This window comes from Taudactylus pleione, unplaced genomic scaffold (genome assembly GCF_031769625.1).
Source record: "Taudactylus pleione unplaced genomic scaffold, aTauple2 ptg000502l, whole genome shotgun sequence".
In the NCBI taxonomy this organism is placed as follows: Eukaryota; Metazoa; Chordata; class Amphibia; order Anura; family Myobatrachidae; genus Taudactylus; species Taudactylus pleione.
In genome coordinates, this window is record NW_028284904.1 from 4,860,151 (window position 1) to 4,884,846 (window position 24,696).

Sequence of the window (24,696 nt, forward strand, 5' to 3'; positions counted from 1 at the left end):
TGAATTACCCTATCCTGTATTTATGTGCGTGTGTGTGTGGCAGGGGGGTGGGTGACAAATGGAGTGGGAAAGGGAGCCCAAGACAATGGGGGAGTTATATAAATCATTGGAAATAGATATAATTGTGGCATTTATTTATTAAAAGGCAGGCATTTATTTCAGCATTAGCCCTTAAGATGCTTACACACACAACGATTTTGTTACCAACTATAGCTGTGACCCACAGCTATACGAGCGTCCAGGAGGACGCTCCATATTAATGGAGGTGGGCCCTGATTCAGAGCGAGCGCTCTGGTCAGGGCCTATGGCTCTTAGTGAAAAACAAATGAACATTGATGTGAATGGAACTAGGGATCTTATGGGACAATCTTGGATCATATCTATCACTTCTCCCTTGTGAGTGTTTCAGTCAGGGGCAAAACACAGGACTTCTAGAGGGGGGTTTGCAAATGTTGGAGCTTAGAGTGAGTGTGGCCAGGCCATGCAGGGGGTGTAATAATCATATACATACAGTAACAAGCTTTATTCTACCTCATATTTCCAGATATGGACACCATTCCGCAATACAAGTTCCCTGCTCTAGGGAGGATTGGGGGTATATTTACTTAAGTGAGAGGGGCCTATTCATCATCGAAGGCTGTATGGCCTCCGATGATGAAGTATCCAACTCGCAGTAGAGGAAACTTAGCTCTGAAAAGCAGCTGTCCCCTAGTTCAGTATCGCAGCTACAGATGCAGCTGCGTTACTTACCGCCTTCCCCTTCGGCCCAGTCTCGCATGCGCACAGCCACCGGTGAGGTAGTGAGCTGGTGGTGGAGGGATTTGCTCGGATCCCTCTTCGCATCCCCGGAACTCCTTCCCCTAGGAAGGAGCAGGGCTACGAGAGTTAGCGGCGTCTGAAGATGCCGCTTGTTCTCGCCAGCAAACTCAGAAAACTTTCAGTTTTCGGAGTTCGCTGAATACCAAGGGGGTCCTATCGGACTCCTGATGATGAACGTGGCGGTAACCAAAATATGCGGAAACTAGCGTTTCCGCATGGTTACCGGGCCATTTATCATTTGAGGAATAGGCCCCAGAGTTTTTAGGAGGGGAGATGTTGCCCATAGCAACCAATCAAATTCTACTTAACATTTAACTAGTACCTTCTAGAAGATAATAGCTAGAATCTGATTGGTTGCTATGGGCAACATCTGCACTTCTAAAAACTCTCACTTTAGTAACTATACCCCTTGGAGTCTGGGGAACAGCTAAGGAACCTAGCACCGGCACTGGACATCCAGTATACGTATTTAAACACCCCAAAATGGCATTTTGTAGGGATAAGTCTACTTACAATGTACAGACAATTTTTCATCTGCACTATCTTGTAAAAGAAAATCTTTCATTTAATCAGAAGTTACTGTGTATTACTGTACATGTACAACGTGAAGTGGTGATAAAGGACGCTTGTATGAACTGCTCATGTAAGTGTGGACAGCTCACTTTATGTATTGACTACAGATCAAACACAGATATTGTATTTCCAATGTCAAGTAAATCTGCAAGGTCACGAAGCAGCGTTCTTCCTAATCATAAACAGGAGCTGAATGATAGAGGGAGAACATATTTAATGTGCATTACGCGGCGGTTCTCACAGACCTGTAATGTGATAGCGCCCGTGGTGAAACCGCTGTCACCCACTAGACTAAATCGATTTGATAATAAAAACAGGTACTGTAGTCACATTTATAAATTTCGGGCACCTTAGGCCACTTTCTGGAATTGCCCGACCAATGCCCGCAAAAATGTAAAGATTGTCTCCGCCAAAATTATAAATGATATTCCATCACCTACGCCATTCCACCGCCTGCGCCACGGGATGTCACATGCTTGAATGAGAATAATTAAGCGTAGGGTTTTGGAAGACAGAACCTATAACGTCAACAAGGCTTCCTAAAAATATCCTAAACTTAGCATTCATGGGATATTCATTCCTTTTAATTAAGAGCACTGCAAGACGACCTCACAAATGAGAGCTGACCGAATGTGATCGTTTTACGACATCGTACCGGTGTATGGGGCCTATTTATGTCATGTTGGCACAGCGCCTCCTGGGGGTGACTGGAAACCATTGAGAGTTCTTTCACCTTTTGTTTATTGCAGCAGAGAAAGATTTATTTCAATTTTTTTCAAACCACAAGATTATGCATATTATTTGCTTGGCTTTAAATGAAAAGGAAGAAGAGCTGCCATGTTCTCTGTACAGATTAGAGGGCCTGATTAAAAAATGTGCGCAATGCCAATATTTACGCAGTCTAGCAATTATCTGTTCACTGCGATACACTCCCAACGCGCAGGTGCCATGGTACCTCAGTGATGCCGGCCCGCAGTGAGGATTTCTTTGCAGTGATTGACAGTCAGGGAGCGTTTGGGGGCGGTTATGGGGAGTGGCAGCAAAACTGCAAGCGTGTCGCGACCGTTTTCGGGGGGGTGTCTACAACTGCGATACCATATACAGAAAACATGGCGCCAGTGTTTGCGTTCCTGCGGCCATTATGCATGACCACAGGGTTATTTAGATGGTCGACTATCAAAGGATCTGCCCTGCGTGCTTGGGCACACTTGCTTGGATCTGTGAAGCCACCGGTAGGCGTTCCAATACAATTCCAGCCAGCTACAGCATTAGCCTATTTTCACGCAGCAGTTGCTTGCGGGAATGGCCGCTGCGAATTCATTCGCGTACATCTCCCAATCGGACCCAGGGTCTCAATGGGCAAATTGTAAAGGCAATGCAGACCCACAGAGAAAAATATGTTTTGTGTTATTATTATAAGAGATGTGTGAGAACCCCAGTGTTTGGGTTTTGGATCTGAATTCAGGGCCTGATTCAGAGCTGAACGCTCTGACCAGAGCGCTCGCTCTGAATTTGGATTGAGATTAAAATCTGTAAAAATTTATAAAAACAGCTAAAATGTCCAAATCCAAAACCCGAGTTTGGTTTATAAATCTGTGTTCCAAACCAGTATCAGATCCAAACCGTGGCTCGGTTGGAACCGGGACACAAAAGTTAATCCGAAACCTTGACCCGGTTCTACTCGGAACCCCTAAATTCGGGTGTGTATGGATTTTGGAAATCCAGACCCGCACATCTGTTGTATTATTAAACACCTGTTTTGTACAAATATCCTTTTTTTCTTTAAAGGAAGTGCATGGAGGTTTTATCCAGATTCCACTCTTTGGAATAAATAACTTTTAAAGTATAAAAGCCAAGGTTGGTTACCCTTAGCCGCTTGGCCTCCTAAATAAATATATGGGTCATACTTTTTAGTGCCTGGTAATAGTATTTGGAGCCTTATAGCCCCTGAAATTTGCTCTCTGCTGTAATAGGATGACCCATAGTATAAGACGGTCACGGTGTGATGATTATGAGACGATGGGTTTCATTTTGCGCCACCTCTCTGCTTTGCTAGAGACGAGCGTTTCAGACGGCATCACTGCAGCACCCTGAGCTTTGCCAGTAAGATGCTTTGCTGTTACTAAGCCACTGATGAGCTGCTTTTCTCACATCAATCTTAAGTTACCTCAGGCAAACCAGTAGGCGCCTCAGATCTACAGCAAATGTACTTCTAATGGGCTTGTGGTCTGCAGGCCGCCCAGGCGCTGTGCTGGAGGGTACTGGAAATACATACAATACACTTTGTTTCATCTTCAGTGTGAGATCTGTTTGCAGGCACCATGATAGCTAGGCAATCCTGCTCATAGGCTGCATCGGTAGTATTGCTAATGATTAGACTGTAAAGCACTTTGGGGTCTAGTTACTCAGCAGTGTTAGGAGACAGAGTGAAAAGTGATAAGAAAGTGATAAGGTGCCAGCCAATCAGCTCCCAACTGTCATTTTTCAAACACAGCCTGTGAGATGACAGTTGGGAGCTGATTGGCTGGCACCTTATCACTTTCTTATCACTTTTCACTCTGTCTCCTAACACTGCTTAGTAAATAGACCCCTATGTGTATTAATGCATAGAAATGATAGACATGACACTTCTATTATTATTATCGGACAGGTTCAACGTGGATGGGGTCTTACCTGTAAGTGCTCCTCAACAGAGCCGTGAAACAGACTAGCACTGTAGGTTGTCCACGCATTGCCATCTATTCCTTAAGAAACAGCACTGTAGGCTGCACCTGGACACTTTACTGTGGTAACCTTTATAAAATTTAGCGAGTATATGTGGGCAAGGCAAGTGCTTGGGCCTGGCCCCTCATAAAAGATAATTAAGAATAAAACATGTAGAAAAGCTATACAGTCCTGCCAGTACATTTATTTTTTTTGTTAAATCCAATATAGTTTTCCACGGTAGTAGTCTCCCTATTAAGATTTTTTTTTTCAGAACAGAACCTTTAGAAATGGATTATACAACTCAAACACCATTGCTCAAGTCGCGCTAAATAACCGTTCAGGGCGCGCCATGTACCCGGCGACTCGGCCGAACTGAGCATCTTTCTTGCTCAAATGTGAGTCTTATTCGTATAACTAAAACACCTGTAATGGTATAGAGTACATATACTGTACCTGTGCCGCTCCTACTGTGTCTACAGAGGAAGTGTGATTATACACTAGAATTTACTGGATTCTGGTGCATCAGTTTGTTTAGTGTGTTGGTAGAGGGTTACGCAGTCGATGGGTCATCATCCATATTGCTGTCGGCACCTTTTCATCGATGATAACAACTCATCGGCTAGGAAATATCAATGTTTTCAACCATCACCATTCGATGGTTTGAATTATCAATGGTGTGCTCGTGCACATGTGCAATGGACAGGAATAGTGGAAGGATCCTCTGTACGGACCAGTATATGCAATGACATTACAAAGTATTGGGAACCCCGCTATTGCTTCAAAGTACACAGACTGAGCGCTAATTTGAGTGACAGAGCCATTTGTGGGTGGTGTCAGGGGATGGCCTATGAAAACTGGGGAGTGGATGTGTGAACGCAGGCGTGTCTGTGTGTTCTTCTAACGGCATTTCATGGGCGTGCATAATTAGCATGGAGGCGTCATTGTACACGTCACCTGGTTGTATTTCAGCCTGCAGTGATCGTAGTGCTTGTGGCAGGGTAGGGTCTACCTCAAGGGCTACGAGCAGCTCCGTTACTCTCGATGTTACTGATATTACATACACTTCCTGGAGATGACGTGTGCTGCGAAAGAAAGGGGGCGTCCTTAGACTGGAGAACGCAGAATTTGCATACCCTGACGGCTGCGACAGTGCGCTGCTTCGCTTCCGGGTCTGAATCGCCTCCAGGGTTCCAAACCGGATCATACCCGGAATTTAGCCGGTGCCGACCCAGGATATTCCCGAGTCGGAGCTGTTCACACCGGAGCCGGGTCTGCAGTGACAGCGTTATGCACCTCTTATTAGAAAGTACCAGGAATCCGGTTTCCTGTAGCGGATTATTTATATATTTCTTATCCGCAATCATTGGGTAGGAAAGGAAAATACTGGCAGTGTGCCAGGAGCAGATTAGGTTTAACCCCCTCATCTCTGATCCTATCACACACGTAACCGTCTATGATGCTTCTAACCCTCATTATATATAATTAGCTGGAAATGCCCTGCAAGTGTATTCCATTAATCTTTGCGTGCGCTTTGTAGAAAGTTATGACCTATGTCACCATTATAGCTGAAATTAGCTCAATGGGAACAAAAAAACCCCCCACAAAGGTTATATTGAATTAATGAATGGTTTAAGGGCCTGATTTATTACAGATCGCCATTGTGATCGCAGCAGCGATTACACACGCAGTCTCACTGCAAAAATATGGTAATGATTGTTATCGCAATGCCGTCGCAGCCTAACATAAGGACGCCCAGTTCCCTTTACGCACATCCATAATACTTAGCAAGTCTGCGAAACCATCGGTAACATCGAGTACAGTCGCAGCCTCGCGCACACTTGCACAAGCTCTGACCTTAATCAGGAATTGCTGGTCTGATTACACAGTGAAAGCCCAAGCTGCGTATGGCATCGCAATGCCTAATTTATGCACGCCCCTGTAACAACGTTCAAAAGCACTGTCATGACTGCATTTGTTGTGCTGTACATCAAACCTGACATTATTGCATGCGCCCCCATTTATGCTAATGAAGGATGGAACAAGTGATCGTTCCGTTGTTCATTAGATCGTTCTGATGTGTACCTGCGATACGATGTTTCGGCCAGTGTGTACCCACCTTAAGAATTGCTCCGATGCGAGCGGCTGTGGATTTTGGTTGAGTTTCGTCTCAGACTTTTTACGTGTGTAAAACCAATTCCTGTGCTGTTAAAGTTGCAGCCTCCTGTCTCTGCTGCGCTATGAGTGCGACAGCGATGCGACTAAAACTAAAAAATAATACAGTACACTATTCCTCTCATAGCGCCCCAGTCCTGCCAGGCGTCTCTTACCACATGGCGCACAGACAACCAGTAAGTGAGGACACATCTGTATGGTGTCACTAAGGAGAGTGCGGACCGCACTGGGTGTCAGCCTCCAAGGTGGTGATGCCGAAATGCCGGCTTCTCCTCATTGATCTGTGATGTCATTGCGCAGTGGGGGGCCTGGGTCAGCCGCTGCCACCCCTCCCTCTTACCTGTCAGAAGCAGCAGCACCATACATGCCTACCCTCCCGGTTTTCACGGGAGGCTCTTGATTTTTCGGGTAACCCCCTGCACCCCCGGAAGGGTAGGCATTTCTCCAGCATTCTGCCCACTTCCTAGTGAACTGGGCAGAATGGGGAGAATACCTGCGGCGATTGCGGGTCTCCGTGTAGGGGGCGGGGATTAAAACATGATTCTACATGAATCACGTCATTTGGCCCCGCCCCTATGCGGATTCTAGCCAATCGCAGCAATTTTACCATGAGGGGGCGGGGCTTAATTATGCAAATCATCAGTCCCAGCCCCCATCGCCCCCCTCCTGCTTCTCTTACCCGGGCTTCTCCCGGGAAGAGATCTGCAAAGGTAGGCAACTCTGAGCAGCACACAGTGCTGTGTCCTGGGCTGCAGTGGGGCTAGGGAGGGTGCTGCCACTGAGCTGCCGTCTCCTCTGCCTGTGAGGGGGGAAATGATCACACTGAACGCCCCCTCTCCCCCGATTTGCCCCTGGCTGATGGGCTCACAGCGGCCCCATATTCAGCGCACATTTTTTCTTTAAGGGATTGCGGCCACGCCTCCTTCAGTTAGGCCACAGCCCGTCCAAATCCTGTCTGCGCAAACACCGCCACCGGATACCGCACCCACCCCCCCTCGCAACCACACAGTTGATCACTGGGGCAGGAGTCGGGGAACCAGGGGAAACCCCGGATAACGCCATCGCCAGGTGGCTTTATTATCACAGGGCTTCCCCCGGTATTTTTTCACATTTAGTTTTAGCAAACCTCAGGCAGATCGCATTTCCCATTACAGTTATGGGAAATGTCACCTAATTACTAAAAATATGTGATAATTAGGGCTTGGCGTAGAATTTTGCTAATTCTACTCCAATCGCCCTTTAGTAAATTCATGTGATACTAAAATAATGTGAAAAGGGTGTGAAAACACCCGTTTTCACATTATTTTAGTCAAAAAATAATGTTAATAAATATGCCCTTTAATACCAACCCACTTTCTCCTGGTGCCACCGAAATAGATGAGGACTCCAGCGCTCACTTGACATTTAGTGAAAAAATTTGCACAAAACCATAGCAACCAATCGGACACTTGGTTTCATTGTCACACTGTAGTGCAGTAAGCGGCCCTCCAGCTGTTGTTGAACTACAAATCCCAGCATGCCTTGCAACAGTTTTAGCATGGCCAAATAGCAAAACTGTTGCAGGGCATGCTGGGATGTGTAGTTCTACAACAGCTGGAGGGCCCACCCCTACGTGACTAGACAAATGGGCCCACCCCTACATGACTAGATAAATGGGTCCACCCCTACGTGACTAAATAAATGGGCCCACCCCTACGTGACTAGACAAGTGGGCCCACCCCTACGTGACTAGACAAGTGGGCCCACCCCTACGTGACTAGACAAATGGGCCCACCCCTACGTGACTAGATAAATGGACCCACCCCTACGTGACTAGACAAATGGGCCCACCCCTACGTTACTAGATAAATGGGCCCACCCCTACATGACTAGATAAATGGACCCACCCCTACGTGACTAGACAAATGGGCCCACCCCTACGTTACTAGATAAATGGGCCCACCCCTAAGTGACTAGATAAATGGGCCCACCCCTACGTGACTAGACAAGTGGGCCCACCCCTACGTGACTAGACAAAAGATACCTGTAATTCCAAGTTGGTCACTGAGGTTCAATGCAAGTGCTGCACCTAAATGCAATAAATAATAAAGGAGCCATTTTGTGGTGTAGATGTGTTGTACACTGCAGTTAGCCCCCTTCATTACTTGACCTCCGTACATCACTTCCTCCTGTTCCCATGTAGTTGCAGCAGCCTTCTCGATGTTTTCCCGGAGCCAGCACTCTCTCATTGCACTCTGACACCTGCAGAAGAAGCAGCCTGTCTCTCTCTGTGTACTCCACTCTGCTGGGTGACTTTACGTCCTCACAAGGTTATCTGATGACTGTGAGCGCAGTGATCTTGGCACTGATTGTCTCGCTAGTGATGTCATGTTATTTCTGGAGCTGCAATGTAACAATACATTCACAGAATCTAACGTCTGCTGCTCTCCCGGAGTGAAGATGCGTGTGATTTGTGGTGGGGGTGTACACTTTGTGTATTTAGGCCCCGCCTCCTGCGGCATAGTGCTGTGAATCCCGGGATCATGAAGTAGTGTCGGGGCTGAAGGGACGTGATTCTTTCGTGCCACCTTTCTTACCCATGTTATAAAAAAAATAATGCTGGATGGGTAATTTACTCTCCCCGGACTCCCCAACATTTGTGAGTCCCCCATACGCTCCAGGAGACTATGCAAGTATGGTATACTAGCACAAGTTAAAGTGTGCCTGCCATCTACACGAGGGGAGGGAGTCATTTCCTGGGCAGAAATATTATGGGCGGGATGTACTAAAGGCAAAAATGCGGCAACATTTTTGAAAATTCAGATTTTGGAGTTTTGGCCGCATTTCCATATGTACCAAGCTCCAGTCTGCCATACATTCCGGAGCTTGGATCTTGTGGTAGAAGTCTATGGGATATGGGAGGGATCCAATCGAATCCTTCCCAGTCAGGGACGTATTTATAATGTGTGCAGGGTATGCGGTGCAAACGAGCCCCTGGGTCCAGAGGGGGGCCCGCACCGCACACCCTGCACCCATATTAAACTTACCCCTCTGGAGTCCCACGTCGGCGCCGGAGTCTGCACTGTAAAAACGTCTGGAAAAATGGCCGCCGTGGCCATTTTCCTGTCGTTTTTCGCATGCGCAGTACAGGGAAAATGGCCACCGTGCCCGTTTCCCTGGCGACCTGCACATGTGCTATAGACTCTGTACACACTCTAGTGCCCAGAGTCTATAAGTGCGGCTCAGTGCGCTGCGGGCAGCCGGACATAGAGGAGGGTGCCCGTGACGGAGACTGCACACGGGCCCCCTCCTTTCAAGAAACGCCCTATCTGAAAGAATTCAGCCATTCAGAAGATTTTCGAAGTGGGCTGGCAAGATTAGCAGGAGGGGGAGGTCGGGGGATTTCTCGATCTCTCACTCCCAGGATGTTCTTTTCTCATATCAGGGCTAGCTGGATCACAAAAGTTTCCATGGCCCACCAGAAAGTTTGACTGGTGTGTATAGTAGTTATGGCGGCTTCCTATAGCGATCGGTTTCGTGGTGCTGAGAGTTCCTCACACACTGATTGGTGAATTGTGGCTCTCTCCACCAATCGGAGTGCTGGTAGCTGTTCATGGGCATGATGGCAGAAGTTCATCTCCAGTTCCCCGTGAGACCTCACAGGACCTCAGCAGATGCTAAGTAATTAATTTGTGTCTACGTTGTGTTACCACCACAGATCTCATGTCTGTTATCTAGTCATCAGAAATTGAGAGGCCTGAAGACAGCAGAGATCTGGGTTCTGCATAGTAAATAAAGAAAAAGAAAAGAAAGAGATTTGGTGACCCACATCAGAGCTGCATTAAGGTTTTAGCGGGCATGCAGGGCCAGATTAACAATGGGGCAGATGGAGCTCCAGGATTCCAGATAAAAATAGGCCCATCATCAGCACGATGAAGATCAGCTGCTTAGCTGGGCCAGCAGTCAGCCATAAATTATAAATATTAAAATTGTTTTTCCAATTTTCTCACAAAATTAATACTATTTTTATGTATTTAGGGAGACAATGGGGCTGATAGTGTATGGGGTGTACATACCCACATGGGTCTGGTCACACCCACACAGCACTGGTCACGGCTCCTCTCCTTCTCAGTAAAGGCCCCTGAACATTTTCAGCCCCAGGCCCATGTGACCGTTAATCTGTCACTAAAAATGGTGACCTTTCTACCAAAGCTGAGTGACATCACAAAGGCTATATATGATGTAACAAGTCACATGGTCAGTATACTGAGGTAAAAAATCATCTTCTGCATACATGTAGCCCTTGTTATCTATTTATAATGTATTTAGAATCTATCTATCATTTAGGTTAAAATAAGTTTACATTACAAGGTCAGAAGACATTTACAGATACAGTTGATAACTGACAGTTCTATAGCAAGTCACATGATCAGTCTATTGAGGTTTTTATAAATCACATCATATTTGAACTTCACCATATCTATCTATCTATCTATCTATCTATCTATCTATCTATCTATCTATCTATCTATCTATCTATCTATCTATCTATCTATCTATCTATCTTTCTAGGGTAAAATAAGCATACCTTACAGTGTGACATGTCATATCAGCAGATACATTTGATAACTGACAGTTCTCTACAAAACGGTGACCTTTCTGCCAAAGCTGAGTGACATCACAAAGGCTGTTTATGATGTAACAAGTCACATGGTCAGTATACTGAGGAGAATAATCACATCCTGCATTCAGTTTGCCATTGCTATCTATGTATAATGTATTTATAATCTATCCATAATTTAGGTTAAAATAAGCTTACATTACAAGGTCAATATATATATTAACATATAAAGTTGATAACTAACAGTTTCATAGAAAGTCACATAATCAGCCTATTGAGGTTCAAATCACATCCTAGTGATAAGTTTATATTACAAGGTCAGTAGGCATTTATAGATACAGTTGATAACTGACAGTTCTATAGTAAGCCACATGATCAGCCTTTTACGGTTATAAATCACATCTCTAATTATTTTTCATTATGTAATATTTATGGTAAAATAAGCATACCTTACAGTGTGACATGTCATGTCAGCAGATACAGTTGATAACTGACACTTCTCTACAAAATGGTGACCTTTCTACCAAAGCTGAGTGACATCACAAAGGCTGGTTATGATTAAACTAGTCACATGGTCACTATACTGAGGTGAAAAATCACATCTTGCATTAATTTTGCCATTGCTATCTATGTATAATGTATTTATAATCTATCCATCATTTAGGTTAAAATAAGCTTACATTACAAGGTCAATAACTCAATATATATATATTAACATATAAAGTTTATAACAGTTTCATAGAAAGTCACATAATCAGCCTATTGAGGTTTAAGTCACATCATATCTGCATTTCACCAATTATATCTATCTATCTATCTATCTATCTATCTATCTATCTAACTCATATCTATCTATCTATCTATCTATCTATCTATCTCATATCTATCTATCTATCTATCTATCTATCTATCTATCTATATATCTATCTATCATTATATTTCGTATATATCAATATATATTTTGGTTAAAGGAAGTATGCCTTATATTGTGTTTTGTCATATCAGCAGATACAGTTAATAAATTAAACAAATTGGTGACCTATCTGCCAAAGCTGAGTGACATCACAAAGGCTGTTTATAATGTAACAAGTATCTAAGGGTGTATTAATTAAAGCTTGGAGAGAGATACAATTGTGAGAGATATCAATGGGCTCTATGTACTACTGTAAGTCTTGGAAATAGATAAAGTGGACGGAGATAAAGTACCAACCAGTCAGCTCCTAATTGTCACTTTACAGGCTCTGTTTGAAAAATGACGGGAGCTGATTGGTTGGTACTTTATCTCTATCCAAGGCTTAGTACATAGACCCCAAAGTACCAACCAATGTGCACCTAACTGTCATCGTACAGATTGGGGTAGATGTACTAAGCCTTGGAGAGAGGTAAAGTACCAACCAATCAGCTCTTAACAGCCATTTTTCAAACACAGCCTGTAAACCGACAGTTAGGAGCTGATTGGCTGGTACTTTATCTCTTTGTACTTTATCTCTCTCCAAGGCTTAGTACATCTCCCCCTGTGTTTTAAAAATCACAGTTAGGAGGTTGGTACTTTGAGCTCTATTTACTACAATCCGCATTTTGAATGCAGATTGTAGTGTGATATTACCGACTGAATTCGCAGCCAATATCACAGGAATTCACTAAAAATCCCTTGCAGGGACAGAGCTTGCGATAAAGCTCTGTCCCTGCGAATCCCCTCCGCACGCTTATCACTGTGTTTTAATAAAAAATACCGTGACAAGTGCCTGCGCATGCGTCGACTGGCTGCCGCTAAGCCCCACCCCTGACGATAAGCCCGTCCCCCCGCGATCACGACCCCGTTCTCCCTTAACTACACTTACCTCTGGTGATCGGTGCTCCTGTGATGTCCTCCGTGGCTCCGGTCAGCTGACATCCCATCCTGCACTGGGACCCAGTCAGGTGTCGACCGGGCCCCAGTGCAGGATGGGAGAGCAGCTGACCGGAGGAAGGACATCACGGGAGCCCCGATCTCCCATCTCTGGGCCTGATTCAGACCCGCTCGCAAGCGCATATCGCTCGCAAGCGGGTCGATGGCCGGGCAGTGCGCAAGCGCAAGCCCCAGAGTGAGTGAGAACTTCACTCGCTCGGGGCTCGCAGCAAAACGGGGCGGCTGTCTATGTTGATTGACAGCTCGCCCCGTTTTGTAGGCGGGTCGGGGGGGTGGCTGGCCAAACGGAGGCATTCCCGAAGGAACGCCTGCTGTTTGGGGGCGGCACTACTGACATCACACGTGATGTCATGTCAGTAGTGAACTTCCTGCTCTATTAGAGCAGGAAGTTTACTGGAGCTTGCGGTGGACGAGACCCTACCACAAGGGTTTCGTCGCAATGGTTGCGACCATCGCCTGCCCGCTAAAGCTGTGGGTGGTCACCCACAGCTTAGCGAGCGGCCTGGAGCCCGGTAAAAAAAAAAAAAAGGTCTGCCCTGATTCAGAGTGAGCGCTCACAAAGAGCGTCCAGCTCAGAATCAGGGCCTCTGGTAAGTTTTTTTTTTTTTTTTTTTTTACTATTTTGTTTTCTTTTTTATTTTTTTACAGTGTATCAGCGTGTGGTCTGTTTAGACCACACAGCTGATCACTGGGGCCGGCTCCGGGCTCTGCTCTGCCTTTTAGAGCAGAGCAAGAGTCTGGTAACCGAGGAAGACCCTGGATAAAGTCACCTCCAGGTTTCCCCGGTATTTTTTCACTATTTTTTTTTAGTAACTTTGGCCAGAACACATTTCCCATTACAATTATGGGAAATGCGATCTGCTTACTAAAAATTTGTGATAATTAGTGGTTGGAGTAGAATTTTACAAATTCTACTCCAATTGCCCTTTAGGGCTCTATTTATTAACATTATTTTTACTAAAATAAAGTGAAAAAGGATGTTTTCACACCCTTTTCACATTATTTTAGTATCACATATAGTTACTATAGGGCAATTGGAGTAGAATTCATAAAATTCTACTCCAACCCCTAAGTATCACTTATTTTTAGTAAAGCAGATCGCATTTCCCATAATTGTAATGGGAAAAGTGATCCGACCAGAGTTACTAAAAATAAATGTGAAAAAAATACCGGGGAAAGCCCTGTGATAATAATGCCACCTGGAGGAGGAGAGCAGAGCCGGGAGTCAGTCCCAGTAATCAGCTGTATGGTCTAAACAGACCGCAAGCTGATTACTGTAAAAAAAAAAAAAAGTAAAAAAAAAAATTACTTACCTGACTCCAGGGACCGGTGATCGGGCCTCCGGTGATGACTCCCCTCCGGTCAGCTGGTCTCCCACAGTGCACAGGGCTTAGTGCCGGGGGGTAGCAGCGGCGACCGGTCGGCGCATGCGTGGGCACTTAATCACGGTATTTTTTGCGAAAATACCGTGATAAGGCTCCGAAGGGGATTAGCAGGGACAGAGCTTTATCGCAAGCTCTGTCCCTGCAAGGGATTTGTAGTAAATCCCTGTGATATTGCCTGAATTCGCAATGCGAATTCACTCGGTAATATCACACTACAATCTGCATTACCAATGCGGATTGTAGTAAATAGAGCCCTTTAGTAGCTTTCGGTGATACTAAAATAATGTGAAAAGGGTGTGAAAACACCATTTTTCACTTTATTTTTGTAAAAATACTGTTAATAATAAAGCCCTTATTCGGGCATATTTATCAATCACACCCTTTTCACATTATTTTAGTATCACTCAAATAACCCTGACCCCGGTGGTGCCTAACACTAACCCCCCCTTCCGGTCTCCCAGCATATGTCTAATGACAGGCGTCGGGATTTCAACACCTGTCTTTAGACCCTTGCCGGGATTAGACAGTCGGGAAAGCCGAGGGTCGGGATTAGGTCCGCCGGCTTCCCGACTGCATACCCAATTAGACCACAGGCTAATCACTGTAATTAAAAAAAGATATTTAAAGAAAAATTAAATACTTACATGAACCCAGAGACTGGTGATCGTTGATCTGGTGAGCTCCTCTGGGAATCCGGTTATCTGATCGCCGGGCTCTTGCTCTGTGACCCCGCTCATCTGCGCTGTGCTGCAAACTGACATGCCCTGGTAGCAGGCAGTCACACTCTTAGGGTATTTTTTGTGAAATATACCCTGAGAAGTGCAGGGCAGAGCTTTCTCGCAGGCTCTGTCTCTGCATGCAATATTTGATACATCTGAATCTGAGATGTGATTGTGATAAAATTGCCCCTAAAGACGTCATATCAGCAGATACAGTTGGATACAGTTGATAACTGACATTTTTTTGCTAAATGGTCTGGACCACATTAACAATGGGGCGGGTGGAGCTACAGCTCTAGGCCTCCACATAAATATAGGCCCATCATCAGCATGATGATAAGTATTAAAAAATAGTCTTTCTAGTTTTCTCACAAAATTACGTGTATTTTTCTTCCTATATTTATGTATTATGGGAGACAGAAGGGCTGATAGTGTATGGGGTGTACACACCCATGTGGCTCTGGTCACACCCACACTGCACTGGTCACACCCACACTGCACTGGTCACACCCACATGGCTCTGGTCACACCCACACTGCACTGGTCACGCCCACACAGCATTGGTCACACCCATGTGGCTCTGATTTCACCCACACAGCACTGGTCATACCCATGTGGCTCTGGTAACACCCACACAGCACTGGTCACACCCACACAGCACTGATCACACCCATGTGCCTCTGGTCACACCCACACAGCACTGGTCACACCCATGTGGCTCTGATTTGACCCACACAGCACTGGTCACACCCATGTGGCTCTGGTCACACCCACACAGCACTGGTCACACCCATGTGGCTCTGGTAACACCCACACAGCACTGGTCACACCCATGTGGCTCTGGTCACACCCACACAGCACTGGTCACACCCATGTGGCTCTGGTAACACCCACACAGCGCTGGTCACACCCATGTGGCTATGATCACACCCACACAGCATTGGTCACACCCACTTGGCTGTGGTAACACCCACATTGTAGTTTTCACCAGAGATATGATAATTTTAAAATTGGGTTTATTTATTAAACACCTAGCACTGGAGAAAACTGATTGCTCCTACGTTATATAGTTAACATTGGATAACACCATTCTCCTAGATCTCATTGGTGACAGCATAATTAGCCAATATATTACGCTTGGAAATCCTTGATTAATAATAAATATGTCCCGTAGCCATGATAAGGATAATAATGATAAATAGCTCTCACCCCTGAACTCAGTGAGTTTTAATATTGTTAAACTGACAATAAGGAACTAATATGCACCAGTTATACGTTTCCTTCTTGCTTAGTTTAGTCCATACAGTACTTGCCAACTCTCTCTCTGTCAGCGAGACTCCCTGAAATAGTAGCAATCTCCCTGAACAGTCTGCCAATCTCCCTCATTGCATCTTACCCCCACTATGAAGCTGTTATATAATAAATAAAACAGATATATATATATATATATATATATATATATATATATATATATTTAAATGTGATCATTAGTATAATTTCCCAGCATTGCTTATTATAAGGCACAATGATCCCTATGGCTACATACATTTTCTGAAAAGTATCAGTGTGTTTTCAATCATCAACGAATAGATCACTAACTACTTTGGGGCTCATTTACATTTGGATGTAAGACAACTATATGAAACACCTCTCAGATGTAGCAGGACACGCCCACTTTACCGCCGCGCTCATAGGTGCTGCTTTCACAATCTCCCTGAAATGCTTTTTCAAATGTAGGTAAGTATGGTTTATGGAGCATACACACGGTCAGATTTGTCAGATGAACAATTTTACCAAAGATTTGAACGATTTGAACGATTTTGACTGCATTAAAATGAATGGAATCGTCTAAGTCTGACTGCAAACACATCAGATGTCTGATATCGTTATCTGACCATCGGGAACGTGCATTGTTCAAATCGTTCATCTGACAGATCTGACAGATATGTCAGATTTTCCTTCAGATATGAACGACATTTTAAATTGTTATCGTTCAGATCTGAAGAAAAATCTGACCGTGTATGCACCATTAGCCTTTACAGTGCTTAGTATTGGGTGGAACTCTGTGTGACTTGAGACTTTCATAGGCCTCATTCAGCCGCCCATGTCACCATCCTTTTTAAGTATTTTGTAGAAGCAACTAGAAAACGTTTAGTTATTCTCACGCCATGGGTAATACCAGGATACTTTAACATTCTCTAGAGTACGTCCTATTCATTGTAGCAGAAGTCTGTATTTACTGTATGTTATCAGGGAACTGAAATGAATACTTCATCCTACTCATCCTCCCATCTCCTCCCACACACCAGGAACGAGCAGAGTCAGAATACAGGCCCACAATACTACCACGACACACCTCCCAACATTTTAATTTTAAGATCCTAAGGGGGACAGGTCGGGCGCCGATGGCGCGTGCGGCCGAAAAGGGGGTGTGGCTAGCACAACGTGGGTGGAGCCTATGGAAATCGGGGCAGAGCCTCGCAACTTCCCCCATTTTCGTCACTTTGGGGGCGTGCCCAGCACTCTCCGAGATGCTGGGAAGCCCCCAGGCAGTCCGTACACATGAGAACAGATGCGCACGGCATCTGTTCTCCTCCTGCACACCCGCTGCCAGTGGCGTAACTATGGAGGGTACAGGGGGTGCGGTTGCTATGGGGCCCTTCAGCTTAAGGGGCCCGCCGGCCCAGCGATCGCACCCCCTGCACCCTCCATATGCCGGGCGCCCGCTGAGATTGTGTTACCAGCGGACGCCCGGCTCCTATTCAAACCCCCGACGGCAGCCGGAGGACGGAGCTCACTCCGTCTTCCGGGTCCCGCAGTGCACTATGGAAGTGACATCATGATGTCACTCCCATAGGGCCGAGGAGCGGGCGCCGGGGCAGACGGCGGCTTCACAGGAGCGGGGATAAAGGTAAGTGGTTTTTGTGTGCGTATGCGCGCGCGGGGGTTAAGGGGGGGGAGGGCAGCTACTGAGATATCACTACTGGGGGCAGCTACTGGGATCTCGCTACAGGGGGGTCACTACTGGGGACAGCTACAGGGGGGTCACTACTGGGGGCAGCTACAGGGGGCTCACTACTGTGGGCAGCTACAGGGGACTCACTACTGGGGGCAGCTACAGGGGGCTCACTACTGGGGGCATTACAGATGGCTCACTACTGGGGCATTACAGGGGGCTCACTACTGGGGGGCAACTACAAGGGGCTCACTACTGGGGGCATTACAGGGGGCTCATTACTGGTGGCAACTACAGGGGGCTTACTACTGGGGGCACTGCGTAAGGGGCACCATTACAGTGGGCATTTAATGTTTTAGGGGAAATACTGTGGTTATTGTGTGAGATCTAAGTTAGGGGGGCACCCTAAAAATGTTGCTATGGGACCCAAAAAGTTCTAGTTACGCCCCTGCCCGCTGCTATGCAGAGCGGCGGTTTGTGCTCTCCCCAGCTTCCCCCCCCCGCCGCGGCACACTGCGGCCCGTGGGCGGGACAGTCCCAGAAATTTATTGAAAATAAATACACATAAAGACAGAAAACAAGGCTTGTAAGAAATGAATAGTATCCTCTGAAATTTGGGGAATGCACAGTAACATCAGGAATAAATCTATTCTGTCTCTTACCCCTTATTAACGTAAAACAGTGTACTGTCGTCATCACACAAGACTTATTGTTCTCTAGGTGTAATATAATGTGCTGTGCATGGTAATAGTGCTACCGAGCACACTGGGCGTTACTGGGCGGATGCAGAAGTCATCGCAGGTCAGTTTTGTGAAATTATCTCGCTTGTTTTTCCGCTGTGCTTTCTCCGGATGCAGAGTTGTACACGGTTGCATCGCCACGTAAAACACCCAGAAACAAAAGTGGTGATAGTGCGCGCTGATAGCGATGGCGGTCACGAAGCCAAACGTATAAATAAGGGCAGTGCGGCCGCCAAGAGCTTTGTATACTGGTGAATATATACACATTTAGGTCCTGGTTCTGCGTGAGATGCTGCAACGTCTGTATCTCGTGCCAGTTGTATGTTTGCGCAAATGCCGCTACAAAGTGCTTCCCTGGTGTACAGCCGTGCATATGAGTGTGTAAGGACTGAGATGCCCACTTTGAGCGCCTGCAAACGCTGTAACGCCGCCTACGCCAACATCGGTCGCACCATCTAAACTGGCTCCAGCCCTATAGCAGGTGCAGGTTTTCCGCCTTTGTCCTTGGCAAAAGGAATGCATTCACTAAGCCCTCATTCATAATGGCGACTCCAGACTTTGGAATGTTATTAGGGCAGCATGCTTGCAGTGACCACATCTAACCTGTCAATATCTGGGAAATTTCCACATGGAAAAAATATTGACATATAACATTTTGACATAGTGACATGTCAGCATTAAGGTTAGGGTTAAGGTTGGGGATAGATGTCGACATTGCCAACATGAGGGCAGTGATGACATGTTACAAGTCGACATCATCCATGACGACACGATAAACACGTCGGCAGTCTCTCTTTCGACATAGCGCACATGTCGACATTGTGTAGCTGACATGCTGTATGTCGACAAATCTAACCAACGACAAACATCTAGGTTCACCACATGGTAGCGCTGTCCCTGGAAGTAAGTGCATCACTGTGCCTATCTTACAGATTATAGCCAAAACCAGATTTCATTTTGCAGAGTAACATTATTCTGAGACTAGTGGGGTAGAGATGAAGCCTACTTTTGGGTGTTCCTTGTTGTTGACGTTGATGGAACTTTTAAATTTTTGTAAAGCACGGCTCTGCAAATGTATCCTCCTCCCCAGCGGGATGGGGACGAGATGCCGGCGTTCGGGATCCCAGCACTCAGAATCCTGGCGCCGCCATCCCGACAGGGTTAGAATACCGACACTTTGTTGGTCGGTATCCTAACCCTCCCCATGATCCTAGCCTAACTGTAACCCTCCCCGGTGCCTAACCCTAACCTCCCCCTAGTGCCTAAACCTAACCTCCCTGCACCGTAAACCTAACCCTTTCTTTCCTTAGTGCCTAATCTACCCTCCCCTAGTGCCTAACCCTCCCCTCCCCTAGTGCCTAACCCTAACCTCCCCCTAGTGCCTACACCTAACCTCCCCGCACCCTAGACCTAACCCTCCCTCTCCTAGTGCCTAACCCTACCCTCCCCTAGTGCCTAACCCTCCCTCTCCTAGTGCCTAACCCTACCCTCCCCTAGTGCCTAACCCTAACCTCCCCCTAGTGCCTACACCTAACCTCCCCGCACCCTAGACCTAACCCTCCCTCTCCTAGTGCCTAACCCTACCCTCCCCTAGTGCCTAACCCTAACATCCCCCTAATGCCTAAACCTAACCTCCCCCTCCCTGCACCCTAGACCTAACCCTCCCTCCCCTTAGTGCCTAACCTTAACCCTCCCCCTAGTGCCTAACCCTAAACCCCCCTCCCCAACCACGCTACTTACCTCGGGATGCCTGTGCCGGGATTTGTACATGAGGTCTAATTGTTAATAGGCATTTACTCAGAGAGGAAGTCCAAGTGGTGCATTCACATTCCACACAGGTCATGTCATCATAGCCCCGCCCCCATAGTATAATGCCAGGGTGTGGGAGATTTCCTTGCTCTCTTGGGAGTCAGGGAGAACTTGCGGAATTTCTCCCAAACATTCCGGGAGACAAATAAGTTTTCAGTGCAAATTTTGATAATGTAATTCTGGGACATAGGTGTAGATGTACCAAGCCTTGGAGAGAGATAAAATGGAGAGAGATAAAGTACCAACCAATCAGCTCCTAACTGTAATTCTTCAAACACAGGACCGTATTCTAGCTGGGCTTTTCACCTCCTTCGCAGGCGGAAAAGTATTGCGCGTGTCCCCGCTTATCCCCATATTCAATTTGTAAGGACGCGAAAACGGGACCCAGCAAAACTGGAACAGGCGAAAAGTCCTGTAAATTTTTCCGGAAATCATCCTGGCACCCCCCTAAAGATGTCCGGACATGGGGGATCACTATGGGTACCCCCGATTTGGCCTGCTGAAGGGAAGTCGGGTTTTTAAATAGCCGCGGCAGGTGCATAAATGTGCCTGTGAAGAACAGATGAAGAATAGCATTCAGCTATTTTTTGGGGGAAAAATAACTATGGCCATCAAATTTGGGGTACATGAAAATGGGGGCAAATATTTTTAAGTCCCTAAAATGTTTTTTTAAAAATTCTTCAAAAATGCACCTGCCGCTACCACCCGCAATGAAGAAAATGCCTGCCGCATACATGGGAACACCTCTGGAATCAATTTAGCTATTTTAGAAGTTTGTCCCGTATTTTTTTCTCTCACCCCCAAAATTAAAGTAAATTTTTTGGGGTGTCCTGATTTTTTTTTTTGACACAGATTACTGTTAGGGGACATTCCAAGGGATGCAGGCTATTTTTTTTTAAGCCTGCATCCCTAAAGCCCAATTCTGATCTTTTTTTCGCCATGTATTACATGGAGAAAAGTTATCCCCATTTTTTAACAAAGACTTTTCGTACCGCCGAAAAGTCTTTCAAATTGAATACGGGGATAATTGAAATAGGCGAAAATGACGGACTTTTCGCCTCAAATTGAATATGGCACTTAGCCTGTAAAGTGACAGTTAGGAGCTGATTGGTTGGTACTTTATCTCTGTCCACTTCATGTCTCTCCAAGGCTTAGTACATCTCCCCCCATATCCTGATGAAAGGCAGCATATTATGTGGCCCCTACAACTAAGAGCTGAATTATCACCTTCCAAAGTGACTTAATAACAGTTGCAGGACTTGTTCGCCTGGTGACATTGCGCGCACCATACATACACGCACGCACACATACCTGACTAATGAGAGTCAGCACTTCCACAGTGCAATCTGATTATCACAACGAGGTTTGCCTTGCCAAACGTCCCGAAGCAGATAATGGATTGCTGTTTTGGTTTTTATTCCTGAAAAAAACACAAAAAAACACAAAAACATTTAACCCAGAATGTCACCAAACGTGGAAAGAGGACACCTAATATCTATCATTGGTTTCCATAGTAACTGCATTAAGCAAATCAATGCTGATGATGGTGTCACCGAAATGGGAGGGCATGCTTCCCCTCACTCTATCCCGCTCTCTCGCTCTTTCTGGCTCCTTCTTTCCTTCTAGTTTATTTTCTTTGCTCCTCTCCCTCTTTGTCTTACTTTTTTTTTCCTTCCAATCTCCCTTTCGTTACTTTTTCCTTTCCTTTGTCCCTCTTTTCTTTTCTTTCTACGCTTGCAAACAGCCCTTGACCCACAAGGTGAATAAAGAGGAGTCCTTCCTCGTCTCCATTTACCGTACCTCCGGACCATCAACTCTCGCTGCTAAGTGCGTGGGTTTGGCAAACAACATATTTTTTCCCTTTGCCAAAGTCTTTTTTTTTTTTTTTTATAAACTGATGGAGTGGGTCATAAGATTAAGTGAAGACTTCTGTGACAGCAACACTTTCTTTCCTTCCTCCAGCTCATCCAGTAGTTTCTATTTGTTGGAATAAACAAAAATAAAAAACAGCAAAAGAAAAACCATTTTTAATGGGGACTGTAGAGGACAACATGTGATTGCCTCAGCTGAGATGTCCGGGTGACTCCACCAAGGAGGTTGGCAGAGGTCTAAGGGACAGAGGAGAAAGTCAACTTGAATTTCGGACTCTTAGGTGCCATGCTCCCAGCCCACCATGAATCTCGAAGGACTTGAGATGATAGCAGTCCTGGTGGTCTTAGTTTTGTTTGTTAAAGTTTTGGAACAATTTGGGCTCTTTGAACCTGTGGCCGTGGAAGGTAATGTATACGTATATATAACTATATATTTGTAAAGCCTGTTTCTTGAATATTCCTAATTTGCAAGATAATTGCGTTAATTATAACGAGCTTAGCCACTGTATTTATTAATAGTTTGGCTCGTGCAATTAATTTGACAAGCACTTGATCGCATCACTTGAGTTATTCGGCTGCTGTGGAACCACTTAACTGCTTTTTGATCTTTTCATTATTTTACTGAATGTATTAAAATAGATTTGACCCTTGATAGTGCACAGGAATGCCTTGCTAGGTGTTATTCCAGAGTCACGATTTCATTATAGTGCACGTGATTCTTGGGAAGAATTAGGAAAAGATGTTAAAAATAGTATTAACCCCTTAACATGTTTACAGCTATTGCTTATTCATGGTTAAAGTTGATACAGATAAGTATTTGACTTGTTAACATCAGGATACATCAAACTTACCTTCTCCCGTTGCAAAGACCTAAAATGTTATATTATATATGGTATGTTCTTAGTACATGGAATAATTGCGTAGAAGGCAGCAATAAAGTCTTTATTTTAAAGTGCAAAAATCAATCACAGAGTAACAATTGACATAATGCATTTTGAACCACAGTAATAACAACAAAGCACATTTTACACAATAAGAACAACAAATAAATTCCTTACGGCTGGTTAATCTGAGCATGTGTTGTGGGTGGGAAATCACTAGCAATCTCACGTTACTGATTGCTGAAGAAACAAAATTTTTCATCACTGCTAAACGGTCATTAATTTGCAACAATGCGAGATAATCAATTGGAAATGGGTTGCGTAAAAAAAATTGGGGAAAAAAAAAACCACCGATGAAATATGTAGACTCTGTGACAATACTCACACATTCGAAGTAGTGAGTTGGACGGACTGTACTGAAATGTACAGTTATCACTTATACAGTGTAAAGCACCAAGTACACAGCAGCGCAAGTTATAGCCAAAGCCTGGAAGAAGCACGTTCTCTTCTTCCCTGTGCTTTCTCTCTCTCTCCTCTGTGTTTAAGTATTAATGAAGGTGCTGGTCACAAGCCGAGTGAACTGCAAGAGAGGAATATAGATACATTTCTCCCCAGACAGTAGAGATCAATGCTCTTTTCTTCTATAAAATATATATATCTTTTTTTATGCTTTTAAATATATACGTTCTTTGAACTTTGTTATTTTATTCTGTGGTTTCATCTATACTTGTTGACCTTCGGTTAATTTATTTTAATTTCTTTAAAATCCTTGTGGAATATATACACATACACCAGCAGTCCCTGGATGTACATCCCCCCTGAATTATTGTTAATTTTTGGCTAATATAGAGATCTATATGGATGGATAAACTCCTCTCCTGGCTTCTGGATGAAACATTTGTGTACCTCAAAGTGGTTTTCCATCCTCAGATGACTTTGATTTATTGTCTGGTACACAAGAAAAAAAAAAAAAGTTGGGCCCACTTAGAACTTTGTGGCGTTCAGGTGTAAATCCCAGCGCTATACTCAAAGCAAAGTCTGACTCACTGAAAATTCCAGCATACAAGCCGGCTCCAGGAAACGCAATTCCCAGCCCATACGTTTTATTTACATGAGAGTTGTGTTTCCAGGACTTTGTTTGAATATGTTAGGTTGCTTGTGGCCTCCTGCAACTTTTACTGAATACTTAATCTTTCAATTTTCTTTGCGCTTCCTTGATTTTAAATAAACAATTACGCCTGATAGTATAAATACATCCCTGAAAAGCACAGAACAAAGTCTGAAAAGCTAAAACAATGAACTTAGTAAAAGTGCATACAAAAAGTTAAAGTGGTCTGTAAGTAGAACCTGACTATTCAATCCGACAATGGTGGCAGCATTCACAGTGGGCCTGAATCAGAGCCGCTCGCTCTGAATCAGGGCCAGGCTTTTTTTTTTTTTTTGGAGTGGCCTCTTGGCCAGCGAGCAGCCATGATGATGGTCGCGATGGTCAAGACCATCGCGACCATCGGGCTTGCGACGAGACCCTTGTGGTCTCGTTCATCGCAAGCCCCAGA

At 45.1% G+C, this 24,696-nt stretch overlaps 1 protein-coding gene across 4 annotated transcripts in view; it reads left to right on the forward strand.

Moving 5' to 3' along the window:
* The window catches only part of KCNIP2 (potassium voltage-gated channel interacting protein 2), a 507,168-nt gene that overhangs the window by 310,632 nt on the left and 171,840 nt on the right, over window positions 1–24,696 (forward strand). Inside the window, exon 1 of one of the 4 annotated variants that reach the window (XM_088449949.1) lies at window positions 22,562–22,664. The exons of the other annotated variants lie outside the window; for them this stretch is intronic. Within the exon in view, the coding sequence (XP_088306075.1) occupies window positions 22,562–22,664 (103 nt within the window). Of the gene's footprint in view, window positions 1–22,561; window positions 22,665–24,696 lie in introns of those variants that run through there. 4 annotated transcript variants of the gene reach the window in all.